Source organism: Lampris incognitus, chromosome 3 (assembly GCF_029633865.1).
Source record: "Lampris incognitus isolate fLamInc1 chromosome 3, fLamInc1.hap2, whole genome shotgun sequence".
Lineage (NCBI taxonomy): Eukaryota > Metazoa > Chordata > Actinopteri > Lampriformes > Lampridae > Lampris > Lampris incognitus.
Genome location: NC_079213.1, coordinates 39947565 through 39971227, shown reverse-complemented (window position 1 = coordinate 39971227; position 23663 = coordinate 39947565). Strand labels below are relative to the sequence as shown.

Sequence of the window (23663 nt, the reverse complement as noted above, 5' to 3'; positions counted from 1 at the left end):
CCAAAAGTTAGCAGTAATAAAATCAGAAAGTTTAAAACATGGGGTTATCTATCCTTATGTAGGCACAAAGCTGAGCTTTGATCTCCACCAACCTCTCCTTGTGTACACACACACGCACATGCACACACACACCCGCACACACATGCACACACGCATACACAAGCGCACGCACGCACACACAAACACATGCAAACATGTAGACTTACACAGGCACACATATACACACACTTCACTATTTGTCGTACATGGAGTTGCAGATGGAGCATGGGCATGGTGTGGGTGGAGAGGCGGAGGAGAGAGACAGTCAGTCAGCATGCACCTCACTCACCTAACTCACCTCACTCACCTAATTCACCCCACTCACCTAACTCACCTCACTCACCTAACTCGCCTACCTCACCTCACTCACCTAACTCGTCTCACTCACCTAACTCACCTCACTCACCTAACTCGCCTAACTCGTCTCACTCATCTAACTCACCTAACTTGTCTCACTCACCTAATTCACCTCACTCACCTAAGTCACCTAACTCACCTACCTCACCTCACTCACCTAACTCGCCTACCTCACCTCACTCACCTAACTCGTCTCACTCATCTAACTCACCTAACTTGTCTCACTCACCTAACCCACCTAATTCACCTCACTCACCTCACTCACCTATCTCACCTACCTCACCTCACTCACCTAACTCACCTAACTCGTCCCAGTCACCTAACTCACCTCATTCACCTATCTCACCTAACTCACCTAACTCGTCTCACTCATCTAACTCACCTAACTTGTCTCACTCACCTAACTCACCTCACTCACCTAATTCACCTCACTCACCTACCTTACCTCACTCACCTAACTCGTTTCACTCATCTAACTCACCTAACTTGTCTCACTCACCTAACTCACCTCACTCACCTAATTCACCTCACTCACCTAACTCACCTCACTCACCTATCTCACCTACCTCACCTCACTCACCTAACTCACCTCATTCACCTATCTCACCTAACTCGTCTCACTCATCTAACTCACCTAATTCACCTCACTCACCTAACTCACCTCACTCACCTAACTCGCCTACCTCACCTCACTCACCTAACTCGTCTCACTCATCTAACTCACCTAACTTGTCTCACTCACCTAATTCACCTCACTCACCTAAGTCACCTAACTCACCTACCTCACCTCACTCACCTAACTCGCCTACCTCACCTCACTCACCTAACTCACCTAACTTGTCTCACTCATCTAACTCACCTAACTTGTCTCACTCACCTAACCCACCTAATTCACCTCACTCACCTCACTCACCTATCTCACCTACCTCACCTCACTCACCTAACTCACCTAACTCGTCCCAGTCACCTAACTCACCTCATTCACCTTTCTCACCTAACTCACCTAACTCGTCTCACTCATCTAACTCACCTAACTTGTCTCACTCACCTAACTCACCTCACTCACCTAATTCACCTCACTCACCTACCTTACCTCACTCACCTAACTCGTTTCACTCATCTAACTCACCTAACTTGTCTCACTCACCTAACTCACCTCACTCACCTAATTCACCTCACTCACCTAACTCACCTCACTCACCTATCTCACCTACCTCACCTCACTCACCTAACTCACCTCATTCACCTATCTCACCTAACTCGTCTCACTCATCTAACTCACCTAACTTGTCTCACTCACCTAACTCACCTCACTCACCTAATTCACCTCACTCACCTAACTCACCTCACTCACCTAATTCACCTCACTCAGCTAACTCACCTCACTCATCTAACTCACCTACCTTGTCTCACTCACCTAACTCACCTCACTCACCTAACTCACCTACCTCACCTCACTCACCTAACTCGTCCCAGTCACCTAACTCACCTCATTCACTTATCTCACCTAACTCACCTAACTCGTCTCACTCATCTAACTCACCTAACTCGTCCCACTCACCTAACTCACCTCACTCACCTAACTCGTCTCACTCACCTAACTTGTCTCACTCACCAAACTCAACTCACTCACCTAACTCACTTCACTCACCTAACTCACCTATCTCACTTATCTCACCTAACCTAATATTTTATATATATATATATTTTTATATTTTATATTTTATGTTTGATATTTGAACTACTTTGGTTCTCCTTGTCCACTATGTCCTGTTGTCAATTCTGCCTTGGTGTTTGTATGTTTTATCTTTGTGTGAGAGTTTTTATACTGGCTGCAAACTAATTTCCCTGCAAGGGACAATAAAGATACTTTGACTTTGACTTTGTCTTAACTCACCTAACTAAAATCACTCAACTCACTCACCTCACTTACCTACCTCACTCACCTAACTCACCTCACTCACCTAAATCACTTCACTCACCTAACTCACATAAATCACCTCACTCATGCAACTCACCTAACTCATGTCGCTCACCTCACTCACCTAACTCACCTAACTCACGTCGCTCACCTCACTCATAAATAACATAACTCACCAAACTCACCTTACTCACCTAACTCGCCTCACTCATCTAACTCACATAACTCAGCCCAGCCTCCCTGTCAGTGTCTAAGGTCAACACTGATGTGGCATCCATGACCAGACCTGAAATAGACACATCTGTGCTTCTAGGGCCTTAAATGGAAGCAGACTGTTCATATAGTCAAAAAGTTTTTTCTGGTTCTTACACTAAACTGTTGGACTTATACGTGAATGGTACTTATTTTCTACTGGTTGGTGTAATGGCTTTGCCAGTACAAAGACATTTCTGTATAGACAAGAATCAAAGTGCTCAGTTCCAGTTTGCTTACTGTAAAGGGGCTGCACGCTGTGCACAATCGCTACCGATCTGTTGAAAATAACAAATCTTTACAAAAATGTACATTATGCATCTTTACACACACACATACACGCATATATATATATAGATATATATATACTTAGCACAAAAAGTAAGGAAATGTGCGTTTGGTAGATTATTTCTTTGTTGTAACAATGCTCCTTGGCAATAAATCTTATACTGTTGGAAAGCCTGTTTATTTCCCTTTTAAATGGCGCCACATTTGTAAGGAACATGCATTTGTGGGATGAGCAGCAGAGCTGAGTATGTGGGTTGCGCCCATGAAAAATTTGCTAAATCTTCTCTGCCAATGCCAAACAGCTTATTTTGCTGTTGCTATTGACTCTTGTTTTGAACTTCTCGTACCCCAGGTGCTGACAATCAGGTGCCTGATATAAGATTTATTGCCAAGAAGCTTTGTTACCACAAAGAAATAATCTACCAAACACACATTTCCTTACTTTTTGTGCTATGTTTAGATATAGATATAGATATATAGATATAGATATAGATAAATGCCGTTGTGGTGATACACAATTGAGGGTAGATTCACCAGGGGCTGCTGCTCCTTTAAGGCAGACGTTCAGACTGCTGACGTAGGCACTGCTTAGAGTTTCCGGGGTGGAGCCATGTTTGCAGCAGCCTAGCGGTTAGCAGGTTGCCAGGAGAGATTGTGCTGTATCGGTGTTGTTTTGTGTGGCGAGTAAACGGAATGGACTCGACTCGATCTCTCCGTCTCCTCATTCCTGCACTCCCCCATTGGTGACCCCGCACGTTGACAACGAACATGTCGACCCAAAGCGATGACGACACCGCTCAGGCTCCGAGTGATGCTAACGGTATGGCTCATGTTAGCGCTAGCATCTCAGCAGCGACGGTGAAGTTGCCTGAGTTTTGGCAGCACAGTCCCCGGCCATGGTTTCAGCACATTGAAGCCCAGTTCGAGCTGGAAGGAACAACGCGGTACGGTACGAGGTATTTCCATGTGGTGGCGGCGTTGGATACCCGGACGACGGCCCGAGCTATGGGGCTACTGGAAGCCCCCCGGCTGTGGGAAAATACGGCGCACTCAAGGCCTTCCTTTTGCAGCTGTCGGAGATGGAGAAGGCGGATCGCCTGTTGTCACTCAACGGACTCGGCGATAGCAAACCTTCTGAGCTGTTGGAGAAGATGTTGGCCGTTTTGGGCTCGGCGGACCCCTCCTTCATTTTCACCCATATTTTTCTGCGGCAGCTCCCAGCGCCTGTGCGCACAGCGCTAGCCGGCTCCCCCCTCTCCTCCACCAAAGACTACCGCGCTCTGGGTGCGGAAGCGGACAGGATTTTCCTCGCCAACCGGCAGCAGTTCGTTCATGCGATGCTCCCCACCCAGACCTTGCCCCCGCCGCTGGAGGACGCAGCGGGCACCGCGGCTGCGGTGGCTGCCCGCCGCCAGCGTGACAGCGGGTTGTGTTATTACCACAACAGGTTTGGTGCCAGGGCCAAGCAGTGTCGCCCACCATGCAGCTTCAGCGTCCAGGGAAACGCCAGGGCCGGCGCTCACTAGCAGCTATGAGCGCCGGTGAGAACAGCAGGCTGTTGTTTATCAAGGACGCCTTATCTGGCCGGCGGCTGCTGGTTGATTCGGGCGCTCAGCGTAGCATCCTGCCTGCATCGGCCGCGGACACCATGGCCGGCGGTCAAGGCCCCCCAATGGATGCCGCGAACGGCACGCCCATACGTAGCTATGGCACCAGGTGTGTGGAGGTGTGTTTCGGCTGGGACTTCGTTATGGCCGCGGTGTTGGTTCCCCTCCTGGGCGCGGACTTGCTGTGCGCCTTCAGGCTACTGGTGGATGTAACGAAATGTCGCTTGATCGATGCTGTCTCTTTCGCTACATACCCGTGCACACTGGGAGGTGCAGGGACGCCCCCCTTCTCAGCCCCCTGGCTCAGCCTCGGCCCCTGCCTGGGCTCCGGTTCTGTCCCCTGCCCCTGCCCCCGCCCCCTTACCCATTCAGTGCAACAGTTTTGGCCGCCTGGTCTGCTCCCCCGAAACGTTGACTGTTTCACTGAGTACTTTTGTGTTACATTACTGTTTGCATTTTTTCGTGATGGTGAATTCTGGGGGGGCCTGTGTGGTGATACACAGTTGAGGGTAGATTCACCAGGGGCTGCTGCTCCTTTAAGGCAGACGTTCAGAGTGCTGACGTAGGCACTGCTTAGAGTTTCCGGGGTGGAGCCATGTGTGCAGCAGCCTAGCGGTTGGTTAGCTGGTTGCCACGAGAGATTGTGCTGTATCGGTGTCGTTTTGTGTGGCGAGTAAACGGAATTGACTCGACTCGATCTCTCCGTCTCCTCATTCCTGCACTCCCAAACCGTGTTATATGGTGGGTGTGTAGTTCTACTTGCTAGGATATGTTTGGTAGATATTTCTGAATGAATTAATCAATGATGATCCTCTGTTCACTCTCTTGCCTGTCATCACTTTGATGTCTAAGTTGTCGAGAACTGGTCTGTACTTCATTGTTATCTTCTCCACCATGGTCATCAAATGATGAGCTGTGTGTAATGCATCACTGACACCCCACACTAACATTTCCTGTCTTATAAAGGAATTCAGTTCTTGTGAAAGTTTAATGCATGATGTGAAATATGGAAGATATATGAAGGATATTTGCTATTGTCATATCCTCTGAATCTTCAATACCAAGAGTGTCCCTCACAGCTTGCGCATACAGTTTTGCAACAGGCTGATAAATGATGAGTATCTTTGCTATTTTCTGATTGCAGCGTCCTAACTAACCAGCATTTATTAGAATCCACTAGATGCTGCTCCAGCATTGGGACTGATCATCCCAAGCATGCAACCTATAGCAAAATATGAGCTGAATGATAATGTCTCCTGCCGGGAGGAAAATCATAATATTACATATGATTTCATCCCCCATGCTTGTTTGAGCAGAGTCGGTCTCCCAACCTGCACGGGCGGTTCTTGTGTTGTGTCCTGTCAGTACGAGCAACATCCTGCTCTCCATGATGCAAAGCAGATTACACACAGCTTGTTGTTTTTCAGTAATGTTATGGAAACCTGTTACCGTAGAGTCAAGATGAAGCCTACTTAGGATGACACAGAGGGAATATTCATGAAATGTGCAAGTGGACACACCAGGCCGTGGTCATGGCGCCCTGCTAAGCTCTCTTTATGCTGCTCTGCCTGCAGCACAGCTGCTGCTGCTGCTGCTGCTGCTGCTGCTGCTGCTGCTGCTGCTTACATGTGATTCGCCAGCGAGGAACAGAAAAAAAACAACATTTAAACCTAGAGGTTTTTACATCCGGCTGATAATGTATGAAGTATGAAGATTTCATGCTGCAATTGTAAATCAGAATTTGAGGGATTTCAAGGATTTTTTTTTTGAGGTTGCCATGGTGTCCATCCAGTGCCCAATTTCTAAATCTGAGCTGACTTTGCGATAAGCTTTCCAATCCTGTCTCCAGTTTTTTTTTAGTGCAGTGTTTAAAGTGACAGGACTGAGTAGACATATCCATTTGCTGGCAGAAGAATCTGATGCTGCTAAAAGCAATTTGCAGTGATTTGTCCATCACTTCTGCTGCCACTTTTTAGGTATGAAAAAACTGTGACACAAACAGCGCTGGTGTTTTACTGGGATCTAATCCACAGCATCGCATTACCCTCCCTGCATTTTAAGAATAAAAAAAATAATAGATAAAAACAAAAGATATAGCCTATTTTTATCACAGAAGGTTGACTCAGTTCATCTGGACACAACGTTTATCGAGAGAAAGGTTTCATCATCATGTAAGTGACCTCCTGCAGGTACCCCACCCTTATAAACAATACAGTGGCTGCAGGTACCCCACCCTTATAAACAATACAGTGACTGCAGGTACCCCACCCTTATAAACAATACAGTGACTGCAGGTACCCCCACCCTTATAAACAATACAGTGACTGCAGGTACCCCCACCCTTATAAACAATACAGTGGTATGACAACCCAATCCAATGACCTGTTTCATATTTCAAATCTGTGACCATTAACAGATTTCCAATGGTCATGTGTACTATTCGCAGAGGGTTGGGGAATAGTTGCAATCACAGCATTGTAAGATGGCGACAGATGTACTCTTACCTTCACATAGATAGCCTCTTTGACTCCCCATTCAAACCAGTGTTCCTCCCTACCAAGGATGTGCACATCCTCATCCCTGAAAGAGTGTCACTGGCCTGTAGATGGCGTAGACTGTGTAGAGGGTGTAGACTGTGGAATCCCGGTCTGGCGTGTTAGCTCTCCTGTGTTGTGTCATCCTCTTGGCCAGCGTCCGTTTAGTTTCCCCAATGCACAAGTCACATCAATCCTGCTGGCACTTAACAGCTACACTATATTGCTCTGTTTGTGTGGGGGACCTGATCTTTGGGTGGACCAACTTCTGGTGCAGCGTGTTTTGGGGTTTGAAAGCAACTGAGACACGGTTTTTGGAAGATACCCATCTCAATTGTTCCAACATCCCGCCACATACGAAATCAACACTGGTTTACGCTTAGACAACTGTTGTCCTTCTCTCTCCTCGTCTTCTCTTTTCTTCTCCTCTCTGATTGGCTGGTGCACTGTTTGTGTGTCTTCCTGTCTTTGACAAACGTCCAGTTAGGATAACCACACTTAACCAGGGCCTGTTTAATGTGGGATTTCTCCCCTTCCCTGGCCACTGTGTGGGGACGTTGTCAGCTTGGTGGTCCAGCATCCTGAGGACTCCTATTTTGTGCTCCAGTGGATGATGAGCGTCAAACCTTAAGTACTGATCAGTTTGTGTTGGTTTACAGTCTTCTGCTGGATCGCCACCTTGCCGTAGTGGATAAGCTTGCGTGAACCAATGATCCCAAGAGCTATGCCATCCGGAGCTTGCCTCCTAGTAGGGTCACCCAAGGCAGATAGGTCAAGCGGGATGTTCCAGCTTTCCAGAGGAGGCGCTAGTGCAGCGATGAGGACACATACCCACACCCGGTTTCCCACCCACAGAAATGGTCAATTGTGTCTAGGGATGCCCGACCAAGCCGAAGGTAACACGGGGATTCCAACCAGCGATCCCTTTGTTGGTAGGCAGCGGTATAGACCGCTATGCTACCCGGAGGCTTGTGGAACAGATTCTTCACCCACTTGTCCACATCATCAGCGTTTGTCTGGCGTCCATCTCTCTGTCTGCCGATGTCTCTGGTGTGCAGCAACTAGGTCGAATTTATTTTGCTGCCTGGTTTTCGACATTGCATATTGTGCTGTGTTGCACATCTGTCGCCGTCTTATAATACTGTGATTGCAACTATTCCCCAACCATCTGTGAACAATACACATGGCTTTTGAAACTCTAATTAATGGTCACCATAATTTGCATATGAAACTGGTCGTTGGTTTCTGTCGTTATGCCACTGTATTGTTTATAAGGGTGGAGATACCTGTAGTCACTGTATTGTTTATAAGGGTGGGGACACCTGCAGTCACTGTATTGTTTATAAGGGTGGAGACACCTGCATTCACTGTATTGTTTATAAGGGTGGGGATACCTGCAGCCACTGTATTGTTTATAAGGGGGGGATACCTGCAGTCAGGTGAGATTGAAGAAGCCAGATTATGATGATGAAACGTTTCTTTCTATAAAGGTTGTGTACAGATGAACTGATTGAACGTTCTGTGATTTCCTTACCTGGATTATTGAGCATGCATCAAGAAATTTGAATGTTACATAGCCTATAGGTACTCATCTTTATTTAAATTATGTATTTTATCTAATTATTCTGTGTCCTTTCATCTTATGTGGAGCAAGACGGATGCCAAAGCATCTAGAATACTAGGTTGCAGGTGGAGGAGTGCCCTTGAAGAGAAATCACGAGATAATTAGAGAAGGTATTTTCAGAACAGGGCCGGTCCTATGCTATTCTGGGCCGGGGAGCAACCATCGCTCACCCCCCCCCCCCAAAAAAACAAAACCCCATAGACATGCATGACCGTGACAACCACCAACACCCATAAAGCCTAGGTCTACGCACGCACACATACACCACATAACTGTGTGTGGGGTGAGCACAGGCTACCAGAAGAAACAACCAATTCAAAATAATATCAACCACAGGACCCAATTACAAGCAACCATGCCACAGCGGGCTATTGTAAAGTCCTCCTCATTATCTTCCCTTCAAACTTGACGCGTCCTGTCTTGACCGCTGCAAATGTTGCAATTGTGTCATTGTAATCCACCTGTCTTGCCACGCGGTGCTCGATGGACAACACAGCCAACGCAGACAGTCTTTCTTGGGACATCGTTGATCTCAAATATGTCTTGATCAATTTCAATTAGCTGAAAGAGCGCTCTGCACTTGCGACTGAGAATGGAGTTGTAAGAAACACCTCGCAAGCGGCAGTAGTGTTGGGAAATGCCGTTTTCATGTCTCTCTCAACTAAAACATCCAGCACTTCAGAGGTTTTTTTTTACATCAGCTGGGAGCAGACGTGACAAAAATCCAAATTCACTGTCCAGTTCTCCACCATCAATCCCCCCCACAAACTCCGCGAGCTCTTCACAGGCCTCTCTGTGGTTGTTAGTCAGGTTAACATTTTTAATGTCCTCCAAAACGTGGAAAAGACGATTGCACTGACTCAAATATGAAAAACGCTCTTCTGTCTCAGTTATCACTGTGTCGATCAAGCAGTTGAAAAAGCTCACTCTAAACTTTTCCTCCCCTGTCAAAGGCTCATCGACTGACCTTTCACCCGGAAGTCGTGTTCGGCGTCGCGTACGATGTTTTGGGAAAGCCGGTGGAACGTCAATATTCTCTGCAAGTTCTTTTGCTTTTTCAACAGTATCTTGGAAACTGTTCAGTCGACATTGTTCCATCTCTTCTTTTACAGCTGTGACAACTCTTACTGCATCACCGATGCTCAAATGTCGTGACTGCAGGACGACACTGGCCTGATTGACTGTATTCAGCACTTTGTGCCAAACTACTAAGCTGACCAAAAAGTCAAATGTTTCAATTGCTTGTACGAGACTTGTGACTTTAGAGGTGGTCTCGGAATCACAGGTGCTATCTTATGAGTGCATCTGACCAGGGGTTGCTGCTCAATTACCGTTCTTGTCGCGTCAGCGCGAGCACTCCATCTTGTCTCTGAGAGAGGTTTCAGTGTGATGCGTACATGTTTTTCAAGAATCCCCCAACGTTTCGTTGATTTTCCAAATAATTGTATAGCCGATTTAGCACTCCAAAAAAATTCTTGGCCTCGGCTGCATGTTCAATGGCCAGATTCAAGTTGTGAGGGCAACAGGGCACAAAGAAAGCCCGCTTGTTACCCTGCTTCACCCTTGATTGTACACCCCTGTGCACACCCCTCATTGTCCCCTGCAATCATCAATGTTAATGCTGTAGTGGTTATAGGGATACATAATTCCCCTTACTGAGCTAGTAGGAACGTTTGTTTACAGCTGCTGTTTTCTCGGTGCGTGTTTACAGTGAGTGTTTACAGCCGGTTTTTGTCGTTGTTGTAATGGTGAAGGAATAAATGGTGCACGTTGTGTAGCCGACAGAGAAAGTTGTCACGACTCCTGATTGAGCTCCTCTACACTGGTGACCCCGACGTTTGTCTCTTGGTAGTTATCAGAGACAATCTTTCGAATGAACATGGTTGACGAAATCAACTCGGTTTCTCTCTCAAATTGCCGGAGTTCTGGGAGTCATCGGCAACGACATGGTTCGCCCAGGCGGAAGCGCAGTTTGCTATCCGCAAAATAACAGATGACGCTACTAAATACTACTACGTGTTATCGGCGCTCGGGTGTTCGACTGCAACTAGAGTGGTGAGTCTCCTTACAAATCCTCCGGCGGCAGACAAATACAAGGGGCTCAAAGACCACCTCTTGAAGACTTTTGAACTTTCCGACGCCGAGAGGGCCCACCGTCTCTTTTCTTTGCAAGGCTTGGGTGACAGCAAGCCATCCGAGCTCATCGCCACAATGCTGAATCTGCTGGGACCGGCGCACACACCTGATTTCCTCTTTGCCCAACTGTTTCTGCGACAACTGCCTGCTCAGGTGCGGACCGCTTTGACTAACACCAGCATTACCCTCACCAGCTCACCCCTGCCCACCCCCACACGCCACCACCTGGTGACTCAATGGTGGTCGCCGCGGCGACAGGAGCCCGGCCTGTGCTTTTACCATGCAAAGTTCGGGACCAGGGCGAAAAAGTGCAACTCCCCGTGCAATTTCAGCCAAGGTGGCAGAGCCGTAGTCAGCCCGCCAGCAGCGACAGTTGGCCTACATCTCAGAGTTTACCACCGACGTGAGGCATGTCGCTGGGAAGTCCAGCCCGGTCGCCGACTGTCTCTCCCGGGCCATCGCTGGTGCCGCTCATTTGGGACTCGACTACAGCCAGATGGCGGCTGACCAGGCCGCCGACCCAGGAGTGCAGGGAATGCAGGACCGCCGTCACAGGGCTGCAGTTGGAGGATGTGGCTTTCGACGACGCTGGCGCCACGCTCCTGTGCGATGTCTCTACGGGTCAGCCCCGCCCGGTCGTTCCGACTGTTTGGAGACGGCGGGTCTACGACGCAGTCCATGGGCTGTCTCACCCTGGCAGAAAACCTTCACAGAGGTTGGTGGCGGAAAAGTTTGTCTGGCATGGACTCAAAAAGGACGTGAGGGACTGGGCTGACACCTGTGTGGAGTGCCAACGCTCCAAAGTTCTCCGGCACGTCAAAGCGCCCCTGATACCTTTCACGGTACCTGAGAGGAGGTTCGACCACGTGAATGTGGACTTGGTAGGTCCCCTACCCCCCTCCCATGGTTTCACATACCTGCTCACCATGGTCGACAGGACCACGCGATGGCCAGAAGCTGTCCCGCTTTCGTCCACGACGGCACCTGAGGTTGCCCGAGCGTTCATCGGAACCTGGGTCGCCCGTTTTGGCACCCCATCTAACCTCTCCTCGGACAGAGGGCCGCAATTCACGTCAGCGCTCTGGGAGGAGCGTATCACCCCCAAGCTAATGGATTGGTCGAGAGGTTCCATCGCTCGATGAAGGCCGCATTGCGGGCTACCCTCAAGGACGATCGCTGGGTCGACAAACTGCCTTGGGTCATGCTTAGGCTCAGGACGGCCCCCAAGGAGGACTTCCAGTTCTCATCCGCCGAACTGATCTACGGACAGCCACTTCGGGTCCCGGGGGATTTCCTTCCCACCGCCACAGCTCCCTGGTCCGCCAGCTGCCAACGGACTGCGCTGCAGGAGGAAGCTGTTACGGGTCTAGATAGATCGATGCCATCGGCTATCCACTAGTTTACCTTAGATACACATGACCCGCGCTCAGGAACATGTGACAACACTTTGATTATACTTGGCTGCACTGAGCAACTCGTGTGTGTGTCATTCTTTATAAGATAGCCTACCGAAAAATGGTGCCAGAGGTCGGAGAACTTATTTCTTATTTTACTAGCTCGCATGTTTAAGTTTGTAGGCCTGAGTAGGTCACATGTCGGAGGATTCCGATTCAGAGCAAAGTACTTCTGCTGAAGACGTTGTCACAGAGGAGCTAACGCTAGCATTACCGGCGCCGATAGCATCACATACAATGGCAGCTAACGTGAATATTCCTCCACCGTCCCCGATGAGCTTCACAGGCGATTGGAGTGTCAATTGGGACATTTTTCGGGCCGAATATGAAGATTACGTCCTCGTCACGGGCATACTTGGCAAGGACAAGAAAATACAAGCGGCTACTCTAAGGGGTGTGATGGGAAGTGAATGCAGGCATATTTACCGCCACAATCTGAACCTCTCAGAAGATGATCAAGGGGATCCTGACGCCATACTGAGAGAGTTGGGGAAATACTTCAAGCCAGCAAAAAACACAATATACGAGAGGTACATTTTCGGGAGTTGCAAGCAGGAGGAAGGAGAATCGTTTGATACCTTTGTGACGAGACTGAGAGAGAGGGCAGCAACCTGTGAGTATGGACAGTTGAAAGATGAAATGATCTGTAATAAGATAGTCCTGGGAGTTGCGAGCGAGGCCGTTAGGCGCAGGCTGTTGAGAGAGAAGGATTTGAACATGGTCACAGCTATTGACATGTGTCGCGCAGCAGAGCAAACTGACATCTGTATGAGAGCAATGGAGTTTGCAACAACACCGCAGCCGGAGGCAGTGCATGCCGTTGCTAGGCAACCCAGACAATACCAATGGAAACAGAGTAATCCACCCAGAACAGCAGGAGATGCAGGCAATTGCAAATATTGTGGCAGCTCGCATTCAAGGGGCAGAGAGCATTGCCCAGCCTTCGGGAAACAATGTAGGTCATGTGGGACACTTAATCACCTTTCTAAAGTGTGCTTAAAGAGCAAAAAGGGGCATGCTGAGGGCAAGGTAAACTGTGTGGAATACACAGAAGAACCCCCAGAGCATAGTAATGATGCAGATGATCTGTACATGTTTGAGTCAATCGGCGCAGTGCACACCAAAGGAAAGAAGTGGTTTGTGACTCTGAAACTCCACGACAAGCCACAACAATGTCATCTGGACTCTGGAGCCACCTGTCATGTAATGGGCTTTCAAGACAAGAAAAGGCTGGCCCCAAACACACCTCTCCGCCCGAGTGACACCAGACTGAAGCTGTATTCGGGGGAAACACTGAGCTCTATGGGCACCTTTGAGACTGACTGTACTGTGAGAGGCCAAACACACAAGCTCTCATTCGAAATAGTGAGGACCAGCCAACATCCTCTTCTGTCAGGCTCCACCTGTGAACGCTTAGGGCTCATGCATTTCACAGTTCCAGAGGATGTGCTCAAAATGGAACACACACAACCAGGAGCCCTAACTAAAGAACAGCTTATCAACAGATACAGTGACGTGTTCAACTCCCCTGTGGAATCCGTGCCTGGGGAGGTCCATTTTGACCTTGATCCTAGTGTTGCTGCAGTACAGAGTGCCCCTCGCAATGTCCCAATCGCAATGAAAGCAGCAGTCAAAGCCCAGCTGGACAAGTACGAGGCTGACGGCCACCTTGCGCCTGTCACAGATCCTACAGATTGGATCAGCAACATGGTGATTGTTAAAAAACCGGAGAAGCTGAGAATATGCATTGACCCTAAACCATTGAACAAAGCCCTAAAGCGCTCTCACTACATCATGCCTACCTTGGAGGACATTTTGTATAAATTGCCCAAGGCCAGAGTCTTCACGTTAGTGGACGCTCGGGATGCATTCCTGCAATGCAAACTGGACTATGAGAGTAGCCTCATGACCACGTTCTGGACCCCCTGGGGGAGGAAGCGGTGGCTCAAGTTACCATTTGGAGTATCGGTGGCGCCCGAGGTATATCAGCGCAAGCAGCACGAGCTCCTCGCCGGTCTGAAGGGCGTTGAGCCCATTGCAGACGATATCCTGGTCGTCGGCTGCGGGGACACAGACAAGGAGGCTGGGGACGACCACGACGTCAAGCTTGCGGCGTTGATGGAACGCTGCCGCGAGGTCAAGCTTCGCCTCGGCCTGAAGAAGTTGCAGTTCAAGGTGGCTGAGGTGCAGTTTCATGGCCACATTCTCTCATCCGCTGGACTGAAGCCCGATCCAGAGAAGGTGAGAGCCATTATTGACATGCCGAACCCAACAGATGCCAAGGGCGTGCAGCGTCTCATTGGCTTCGCTAACTATTTAGCCAAGTTCATGCCTCATCTATCTACTGTCTGCGAGCCGTTGCGACGCCTGTTGGACAAGGACACACCCTGGCACTGGCTGCCTAAGCACGAGGCGGCGGTTCATGAGCTTAAGGCGCTGGCGACAGCCATGCCCGTCCTGCGCTACTATGATGTAACTAAGCCAATCGCAATCCAGAGCGACGCCAGCCAGAGCGGTCTCGGATGTTGTCTCATGCAGGAAGGTCAGCCCATCGCATTTGCCTCGAGGGCTCTTACCCCCACCGAAAAAAACTATGCACAAATTGAGAAGGAGTGTCTCAGTATCGTCTTCGCCTGCCAGAGGTTTCACCATTACCTATATGGCCGCGACCCAATCACAGCAGAGACGGACCATAAGCCTCTGATCTCTATTTTCAGCAAGCCACTTCTCAATGCGCCCAAGAGACTCCAGAGCATGCTCATGACTCTGCAGAACTACGACCTGAGGGTAATCTACAAACCAGGCCCAGAGATGTTCATAAGCGACACGCTCAGCAGAGCTACGGCTGGATGCTCCGGCAGAGGGACTGCATATCAGCGACACGCTATCTGCTCTCTGCAACAAGAGCAGGAAGACATACAGCACGTGAACCAGGCAGAGTACCTGAATGTGACTAACCAGCGGCTGGAACAGATCAGACGACTCACCGACAGAGATGAATGCTTACAGGCACTGAAGAACACTGTTCTCGTGGGCTGGCCAGATGTAAAGGAGGAAGCGCCCCTCATCGCTAGGGAGTACTGGCCCTTCAGGGATGAAATCAGTGTGCAGAACGGAGTTCTGTTCCGGGGGCAAAAAGTCATCATCCCAAAGTCACTCCGCCCAGAAATGTTGACGCGCATACATTCAAGTCACATAGGGGGTGATGCATGCAACCGACACGCTCAAGAGACATTGTACTGGCCCAACATGCAGTCAGAGATAAAGGACTTTGTAAGCAGCTGCTCGACCTGCAATGTGTACGCCCACAATCAGCAAAAGGAGACCATGCTCTCTCACGAAGTACCAACCAGGCCATGGCAGGTCTTGAGCATGGACCTATTCAGCTTCAGACAGAAAGACTATCTCCTAATAGTCGACCACTATTCCGATTTTTGGGAGATTGAGCTTCTACCCGACATGTCTGCAGAGACAGTCATCAAGCGATGTAAGGCACAGTTCGCCCGACATGGTCAGCCAGAGAAGGTTATTACAGACAACGGCCCTCAGTTCACAGCTCAGTTCACACGGTTCGCTTCTGAGTGGGAATTTGAGCACGTGACCTCCTCTCCCAGACACCCGAAAGCGAATGGCAAGGCCGAGTCGGCCGTGAAGATTGTAAAAAATCTTCTGCGTAAGGCCGCGCATGATGGGGAAGACCCCTGGAAAGCCGTGCTTCACTGGAGGAATACACCTACGGAAAACATGGGCAGCAGCCCAGCACAACGCCTCATGTCCCGCCGGTTGAAGACGTCCATCCCGGCGGCAAGCAAGCTCCTGGAACCAGCTGTTGTCGTGGGCGTCACTGAAAAGCTGCGCCACAGGAAGCAACTCGCCAAATCCTTCTATGACAGATCTGCCCGTGAATTGCCGGTACTTGAAATTGGGGAAGTCGTACGGATGAAGCCCCTGCCAGGTGATAACACTGGCCGCTGGAGAGTCGGAACTTGTCTCCGCAGGGTTGCGCCGAGGTCTTATCTTGTGGACATTGATGGCTCCCTGTACCGTCGTAACAGGATCGATCTCAGAGTGGCTGAGCCAGCTGCACGAGCCGCGCACGATCCTGTTGAACCCGCTGCGGCACACACACCGGACGGGGATCCAGCTACAGAAACTGTCATTGAGACCCCTCAGGCTGTGTTCGAGCCGAGCCCCATCAGGTCCATGCCCAAGGCGCCATCTACTCCTGTTGGCGCTCCGCGTTTGGATGGACACACTTACACAAGGGTTGGACGGCTGTCTAAACCTCCACTGAAACTCACTATGTAATCTGAATAATGTTGATGGTTGCTATGTGGGAGAGAGGGGGAAAAGAGGAGAAATGTTATCATACGCTACTGTGGTTATTACACTGGTATGGGATATGAAGAGATTTACTGCTGTTGCACTGTTATTGGTTGTTCGTATATGAAAGTAATTTTATTTTGCACTAACTTCATGTGTATGTGTTTATACTTGGAAAAGGAGGATGTTACGGGTCTAGATAGATCGATGCCATCGGCTATCCACTAGTTTACCTTAGATACACATGACCCGCGCTCAGGAACATGTGACAACACTTTGATTATACTTGGCTGCACTGAGCAACTCGTGTGTGTGTCATTCTTTATAAGATAGCCTACCGAAACAGAAGCCAGGGCTTTTGCACCGGTCCCCACTTCTCAGCGAGGCGGCTCTCAGTCCTATGTCCCCACGGAGCTGCGGTCGGCGGAGTATGTTTTCATCCGTCACGACGCGCACCGCGGTCCCCTGCAGCCACCCTACGACACTGGAGATAAGCACTTTGTGGTGGAGGTTGCCAGAAGGCTGGAGCGGGTTTCTGTGGACCGCCTCAGGCCTGCTCACCTGGATTTAGACCGCCCTGTTGGTCTGGCCCTGCCTCCACGGCGGGGGCGCCCCCCGGCCCTGTCCCCCTCCCCCGGCGAGCCGCCCCCTGCTTCCCCAGCCCCTCCCTTTCCCCGGTCCAGCTGTGAGGACTCTGCTGCTTTGCCTGCGGTTAACCAGCCCCCAGCTCCTGTTCAGCAGAGCCGTTGGGGCAGAGAGATCCGCCCCCCTCACCACACTGACTTTTCGTATTAAGGCGAATTCTGGGGGGACGTGTGTAGTGGTTATAGGGATACATAATTCCCCTTATTGAGCTAGTAGGAACGTTGGTTTACAGCTGCTGTTTTCTCGGTTCGGGTTTACAGTGATACACTTCCGCTGCGCGGGTTTTTGGTTGTTCTTGTTATGGTGAAGGAATAAATGGTGCACGTTGTGTAGCCGAAAGAGAAAGTTGTCACAACTCCTGATTGAGCTCCTCTACAATGCCATATTTAGCCAGCCTTTGCAGCAGTGTATCTGCAAGTGCTTCGCCCGTTGTGCTTTTCACAGCAATGAATTCAAAAAAGCTCTCATGCACCTCTACCTTCTGGTCTGTTGTAACATATCGCAAAACGAGAGAGGGCTGTTCTTTGTGCGACACATCTGGTGTGCAGTCCATCATGATGCTGTAATATCCAGCTGGTTTGACCTTCTGCATGATTTTATCCAACACTGCCTCAGCTAGGAGTCCAATGAACTCATTTTGCATGTTTTTGCTGGGGTAGTGGGCAGTCTTGGAATGATTGAGATGTCGTGCTAATGGCGCATCATATTTGGCTAAAAAATTCCACAAGCTTAAGAAAATTGCCGTTGTTTTCTTGGTAAAGGCAATCGACACTTCCTCTAAATGCAAGGTTTTGTAACGCAAGAAACATGATGCAATCCAAAATTCTCCTAAGCACTTCATGCCACCGTTGTCTCTCACTGAGATGCTCTGCTTGCTGGTGGCTGTCAATCGTTGTACCAGTAGCCAAAGCGAATTCCAGAGTATTCCACTTTGAAAAATTCTCAAGATGAAAACGATAATTCTCGTGTTCAGTCAGTCTCGTTGATAACTTGACCCAGTTTGAAAAACCAGTAGTGAAGATCCCTTTGTCAGTTCCAAACAACTTACAACAGAAACAGAAGACGGCATTGGCAGACTTTGAGTAGACCAACCATGGCCGAGGTACTTTTAGGGCACCGACTTTCCTGGTGTAATTAGCTGGTGTGAAACGACGGCCACCGTTTTGGGGAAATCAAAATCGGTCACCTGCAGTGGTTTATTTCTGACTATGTCCGTTCTGATGTCATCATCATGCATTCTGTCTGGCCACTGTGCAGGATCAAATAAGTCAAACTCACGCTCCCCATCACTTTCGTGACTTCCCTCTTCCTCGACAGATTCTCGGTGGTCGTTTGCATTCTCGATAGCGGTGGAGGTGCTAGCACAAGCGCCACGGTCGCTGTCCGCTCCGGTATCCTCTGCTGCTGAGTTAGCACATGTGGTGGATGTGCTAGCTTCATTGCTATCCACAGTATCCTCCAAGTGTTCTGCCGCCCGAACGTTAAGCCAAGCACCCTATACCTTCTTTGCTTTTTCTGCCTCTTTTTATGTATTTTCTACCCTACGTTTCTGTAATTTTCTTTTCTTACAACCAGATTTGTTTCCAGACATTTTTTTGGTTAGTAGAACCGAATTTCACGTCTTCACCATAGGCTATACTAACTTATGGGGAAGGGGGATGACCACACAACTTTTCATACATTTTTGAAAATAAATCGTTATCAGCCATTAGGGAAACTGCCAGGAAGAGCAACATACAGGGCCTCTTTGCACTACCGAGACACACAATTAACAATCACTGCACTTACAGCAGAATCAGTGCAGAAAGGTTTTTCTTTTCTTTTCTGGGCCCCCCTCCAGACTATGGCCCGGTGCGGTTGCTCCCGTTGCTACCCCCGTAGTTTGTCTACGCTAACCTTTATATTGTTTGAGATGTTATGCTGTCTGACATTTTATTTCGTATTAGACAGGGTAGCAGACATGTACAGGGTACAAAGGCTGAAGAGTGAAGGGAAAGAGATGCAGCAAAGGTCCTTAGGCCAGACTCAAACCCAGGACACTTAAATCTGCCGTCAGGGCTGAGCCTATGCTATCCTAGTATACACTGACTAAATGGGCAATAAATTCTAGAAAACCCCCAAATATGAGCTTGCTGAGCTCAACAGCTGCTGCTGGAGAGTGATGATATCACAACGCCAGAACATTCCACCATTCATCTCTGTGGGGAATTTTCTTTTCTATATTCAACAGGGTATTCCCAGAAAGTTGAACCAGTTCTTCTGTCCAAATTAGTTAATTCAACGTTATGTGAGTTCCTTACCTGAATTATTGAGACATTTAAAGGGGTAGTTCAGTTTTTTTGTCTTTTGTTGTTTTTTGCTTTTTGTTTTTGTCTTTTTTGGTTTGTTTGTTTGTCTTTTTATATATATATTTTTTTGGGGGGGGGGGTCAAAGGGCAATAATACATTGCCCCAGACGATTTTTTTCTGTGTATAGAATCTGAACATAGTAGTTATGACCATGGACTCAGCGTGATCAGCCAGCGCCTAACATGGAAGTGAATGGGGCGGCGATCCTGTCCTCTAGAAAAGCAAGAACATGCACTTCTAATGCCTACAGAACAACATGCATGATATGCTATGATTGTTAAGTTAACTTTTGTTGGTGTCTCTCTACCACTTTTTACGGTAGCCCTCTCTGTGTTATGTGGCACACGCACTGTGATGACGTGTATTGTGGTGGACGGTGGCGGTGGCAATGCTGGTGTGACCTGCTGTTGAGATTAAAAAGTAAAGGAACGAAACTAAATGGAAAACGTGTCATTATTGTAAATTAACATGGTAGCAGAGGATGGCTGCTAATAACTACAAATTGCCTCCGGGATTCGACGAGAGGAAGTCCTACAAAAATTGGAAAAACGAAGTGGAAATGTGGAGAAGGGTGACGGACTTGGACAAGAAAAAACAAGTGTTGGCTGTGGCTTTATCGCTGAAAGGTAGTGTATTGACATGACAACTACATGCAGTATCAGTTCATGATGTTATACCGCTGCACCAATAGGTGGCAGTAGCGTAAGGTTGTCGTGCCATCCTAGTTTTATATGTGGAAAGAGCGAAGAATAAAAACACTTTGAACCAAGACTCCGGTGCGCAAGCCTCGTCAATACATGGTACCAGGAGAAAAATTAAATTGAAAGGACGGACAATGAACTCCCTTCGTCAGCCAGACGAGTCAAAGTTGACCGGGAACGTCGACGAAAACTGGAAAGCTTTCAAGCAAAGTTTTTAACTGTATATTCTTGCTGTCGGTCTAAAAGACGACGAAGAAAAGCGGAAAATAGCATTGTTGCTAACTGTAGCAGGACGCGCCGCACCGGATGTGTACAACACGTTTGTTTTTGCGGATGCGGAAAAAGACAAGTACGAGGCTGTAATAACCACATTTGACCAGTACTGCACACCGAGACAAAACGTGACCTACGAAAGGTATGTTTTCAGAAGTAGTCTCCAAAAGGAGTCAGAGTCAATTGAACAGTATGTCACGGACTTACGGCTAAAAAGTCGTTCGTGTAACTTCGGGACATTACGTGAATCCCTGATCACAGATCAAATAGTGATTGGAGTGAGGGACAAGAACGTGGGGATGCAACGTCTCAAAGACACGGACCTCACGTTAGAGAAGGCGATAAAGATTTGCCAAACGTTTGAAAGCCCGAGGATGCAAATAAAGACTTTTGACAACGCCGCCGCGGCTGAAACAGCTGAGGTGGATGCTGTGCGGCTGAAACAGCCGAGGTGGATGCTGTGCGGCTGAAAGAAAAGAGAAAAAGCAACGTCAAGTCTAACAGAAAAGCGCCTCAACAGCAGGAGAGCGCGGGCTGCAATCGGTGGGGCAACAGGCACGCGCCTAAACAGTGCCCAGCCTTGGGGAAGGACTGCAGGAAGTGCGGAGGTAAAAACCACTTCGCCAAATGTTGCTTCACAAAGAAGAAAGTGCAGCTTGTGGAGCACAAGGGTGACAGCAGCAGTGCTGAGGATGAGACACCGTTCTTCGTGGAAACAGTCAAGCTTGTGGATGAAGTGAGTGACGAAGAGGAAGAGGAGCCTCCAATCTACGTCGACCTGGTGAAGGATGTTGAGAGCACTACAGAGGACGAATGGATAGCACATGTGGGTTTGAACGGCACAGATGTTTCACTGAAACTACACGGGCGCAGGTAAATATCCTGCCAATGAAAGACTTCTACAGACTGAGAAAAAAGCCCAAGGTGCGTGATAAGAAGGTAAATCTAAGAACTTATGATGACAAGCCTATACATACAAAGGGAGTGTGTAGAGCTAACCTGTCTTGCAATGGTAAAAATGTGAATGTACTTTTTGTTCTTGTAGATGGAGAAAGGCAAGCACTACTGGGGTTGAAAGCCTGCATAGCTTTAGGACTAATAAAAAGAGTCCATGTCATTAACACAGAGAAAATGACACAAAAGCAGACAGCAGAAGCCAATAACTGGGTTAAAGAATACAGAGAGGTGTTCAAAGGAATAGGCCGCTTGCCAGGTGAACACAAAATTAAGCTGAGGGCTGATGCAGAGCCAGTCGTACACCCAGCAAAGAACGTGCCAGTTGCACCCAAAAAGAGGCTGAGAGAGAAGCTAGATACCCCGATAGAAGAAAACATTGTCAGGAAGATTGACGAGCCAACAGAATGGGTTAATTCCCTAGTCATACTAGAAAAGTCAGATGGTGATCTGAGACTGTGCGTAGATCCCAAGGATTTAAATAAAGGGATTCAGCACGAGGATTACAGGTTACCAACCAAATCAGACATAACCAGTGCTATGAGTGGAGCACGCTACTTCTCCAAAATCGATGCCTCATCTGGTTTCTACCAAATAGTGTTCGATGAAGAGAATGCCAAGTTATGCACATTCAATACACCATTGGGGAGGCATTGTTTCTTAAGACTACCTTTTGGTATAAGTTCTGCCCCTGAAGTATTCCACAAAACTATACAGCAGCTGTTTGATGGAATAAAAGGGGTTGGTGTATTCATTAATGATGTGGTAATCTGGGGTCGCACGAAACAGGAACATGATGACAGGCTTCGAAGAGTGCTCAACAAAGCACAAGAAGCAGGTTTAAAACTGAACAAAAAGAAGTGCCAATTTGGTGTGAGTGACATAACTTACCTGGGGGAAAAGCTAAAAGCTATCAGAAGCTGGAGTGCAGCCGGACCCCGAGAAAATCCGAGCTATAGCAGAAATGCCCATACCAGAAGACAAGAAGGACCTGCAAAGAGCCTTAGGTGTAGTAAACTACCTAGGGAAATTTATTCCTAACTTATCATCCAACACGAGGGCATTGAGAAGCCTACTAGAGGCAGACACAGTGTGGCAGTGGACCGCAGAGCACGTGAGTGAGTGGGAGTGGTTAAAGGACACTCTGACAAAAGAGCCTGTCCTGAGATTCTATGATGAAGAAAAGCCACTTAAAGTTTCCACAGATGCTTCAAAAGCCGGCCTAGGTGCTGTGCTACTCCAAAAACATGACACAGAGTGGTTACCAGTAGCATATGCCTCCTGCACTATGACATCAGCAGAGAGGAATTATGCACAAATAGAAAAGGAGACACTAGGGGCAGTGTACGGCTGTGAGAAGTTTCATGAGTACGGATATGGGAGGTCAACTATTTTAGAGACAGATCACAAACCTCTAATAGCCATATCTCAGAAACCACTAGGAGATGCGCCACCGCGTATACAGCATCTAATGCTACATCTCCAAAAATACCACTTGAAGTTCGAGTTCACACCTGGCAAACACTTAATAGTGGCTGATACATTAAGCAGGGCCAGCTTGCAGCATGACAAAAGTACTACTGAGGATGATGTGCAAATCCATGTGGATTATGTCAGAACACAAATGCCAATGTCAAAAGCAAAATGGACAGAAATAGCTAAAGAAACTCAGGAGGATGAAACACTTAAGAGTGTGATCAAACAGATTGGCTTACCTGGCAAAGTGAAACTAGTCAAGCCATACCAGCACTTCAAGGGTGAGTTATCTGTGGTGGACGGGGTTCTGTTAAAGAGCACACAGATAGTAGTCCCCACCTCCATGAGATCACAAATGCTGAAGTTAGTGCACGAGGGAGGGACACTTGGGTATTGAAAAGTGTAAGAGACGTGCACGTGATGTTCTGTATTGGCCGAACATGCATAGAGACATTCAGACATTGGTGCAACGCTGTGAGGTCTGCCAGCGACATCAATACCAACAGCCCAAGGAGCCAATGATGCCACATGATAAACCACAAGAGCCATGAGAAAAGGTTGGAATGGACTTATTTCAGCTAAAAGGCAAGGATTACCTACTTGTGATTGATTACCACAGCAATTACCCAGAATTCTGTCAGCTGTCCGCTACGACGGCAAAACATGTAATTGCACACACAAAGGCCATATTCGCACGACATGGGATTGCATCCACTGTGATAAGTGACAA

At 48.4% G+C, this 23663-nt stretch overlaps 1 protein-coding gene across 1 annotated transcript; it reads left to right on the top strand.

Moving 5' to 3' along the window:
• Positions 1-264: 264 nt before the first annotated feature.
• LOC130109740 (sporozoite surface protein 2-like) lies at positions 265-21578 on the top strand. The gene is made up of 3 exons (XM_056276728.1): positions 265-1262; positions 21059-21329; positions 21549-21578. The coding sequence occupies exons 1-3, from the start codon at positions 265-267 to the stop codon at positions 21576-21578; spliced, it is 1299 nt and encodes a 432-aa protein (XP_056132703.1).
• The last annotated feature ends 2085 nt before the right edge of the window (positions 21579-23663 follow it).

Excerpts from the sequence above, each read along its gene's own strand:
- LOC130109740 (XM_056276728.1), top strand. The coding sequence starts at position 265 with ATGGGCATGGTGTGGGTGGAGAGGCGGAGGAGAGAGACAGTCAGTCAG. Across the intron at positions 1,263-21,058 it reads TCATCTAACTCACCTAACTT|GCACGCGCCTAAACAGTGCC; the intron begins GTCTCACTCACC and ends GTGGGGCAACAG. Across the intron at positions 21,330-21,548 it reads AGGACGAATGGATAGCACAT|ATGGAGAAAGGCAAGCACTA; the intron begins GTGGGTTTGAAC and ends TTGTTCTTGTAG.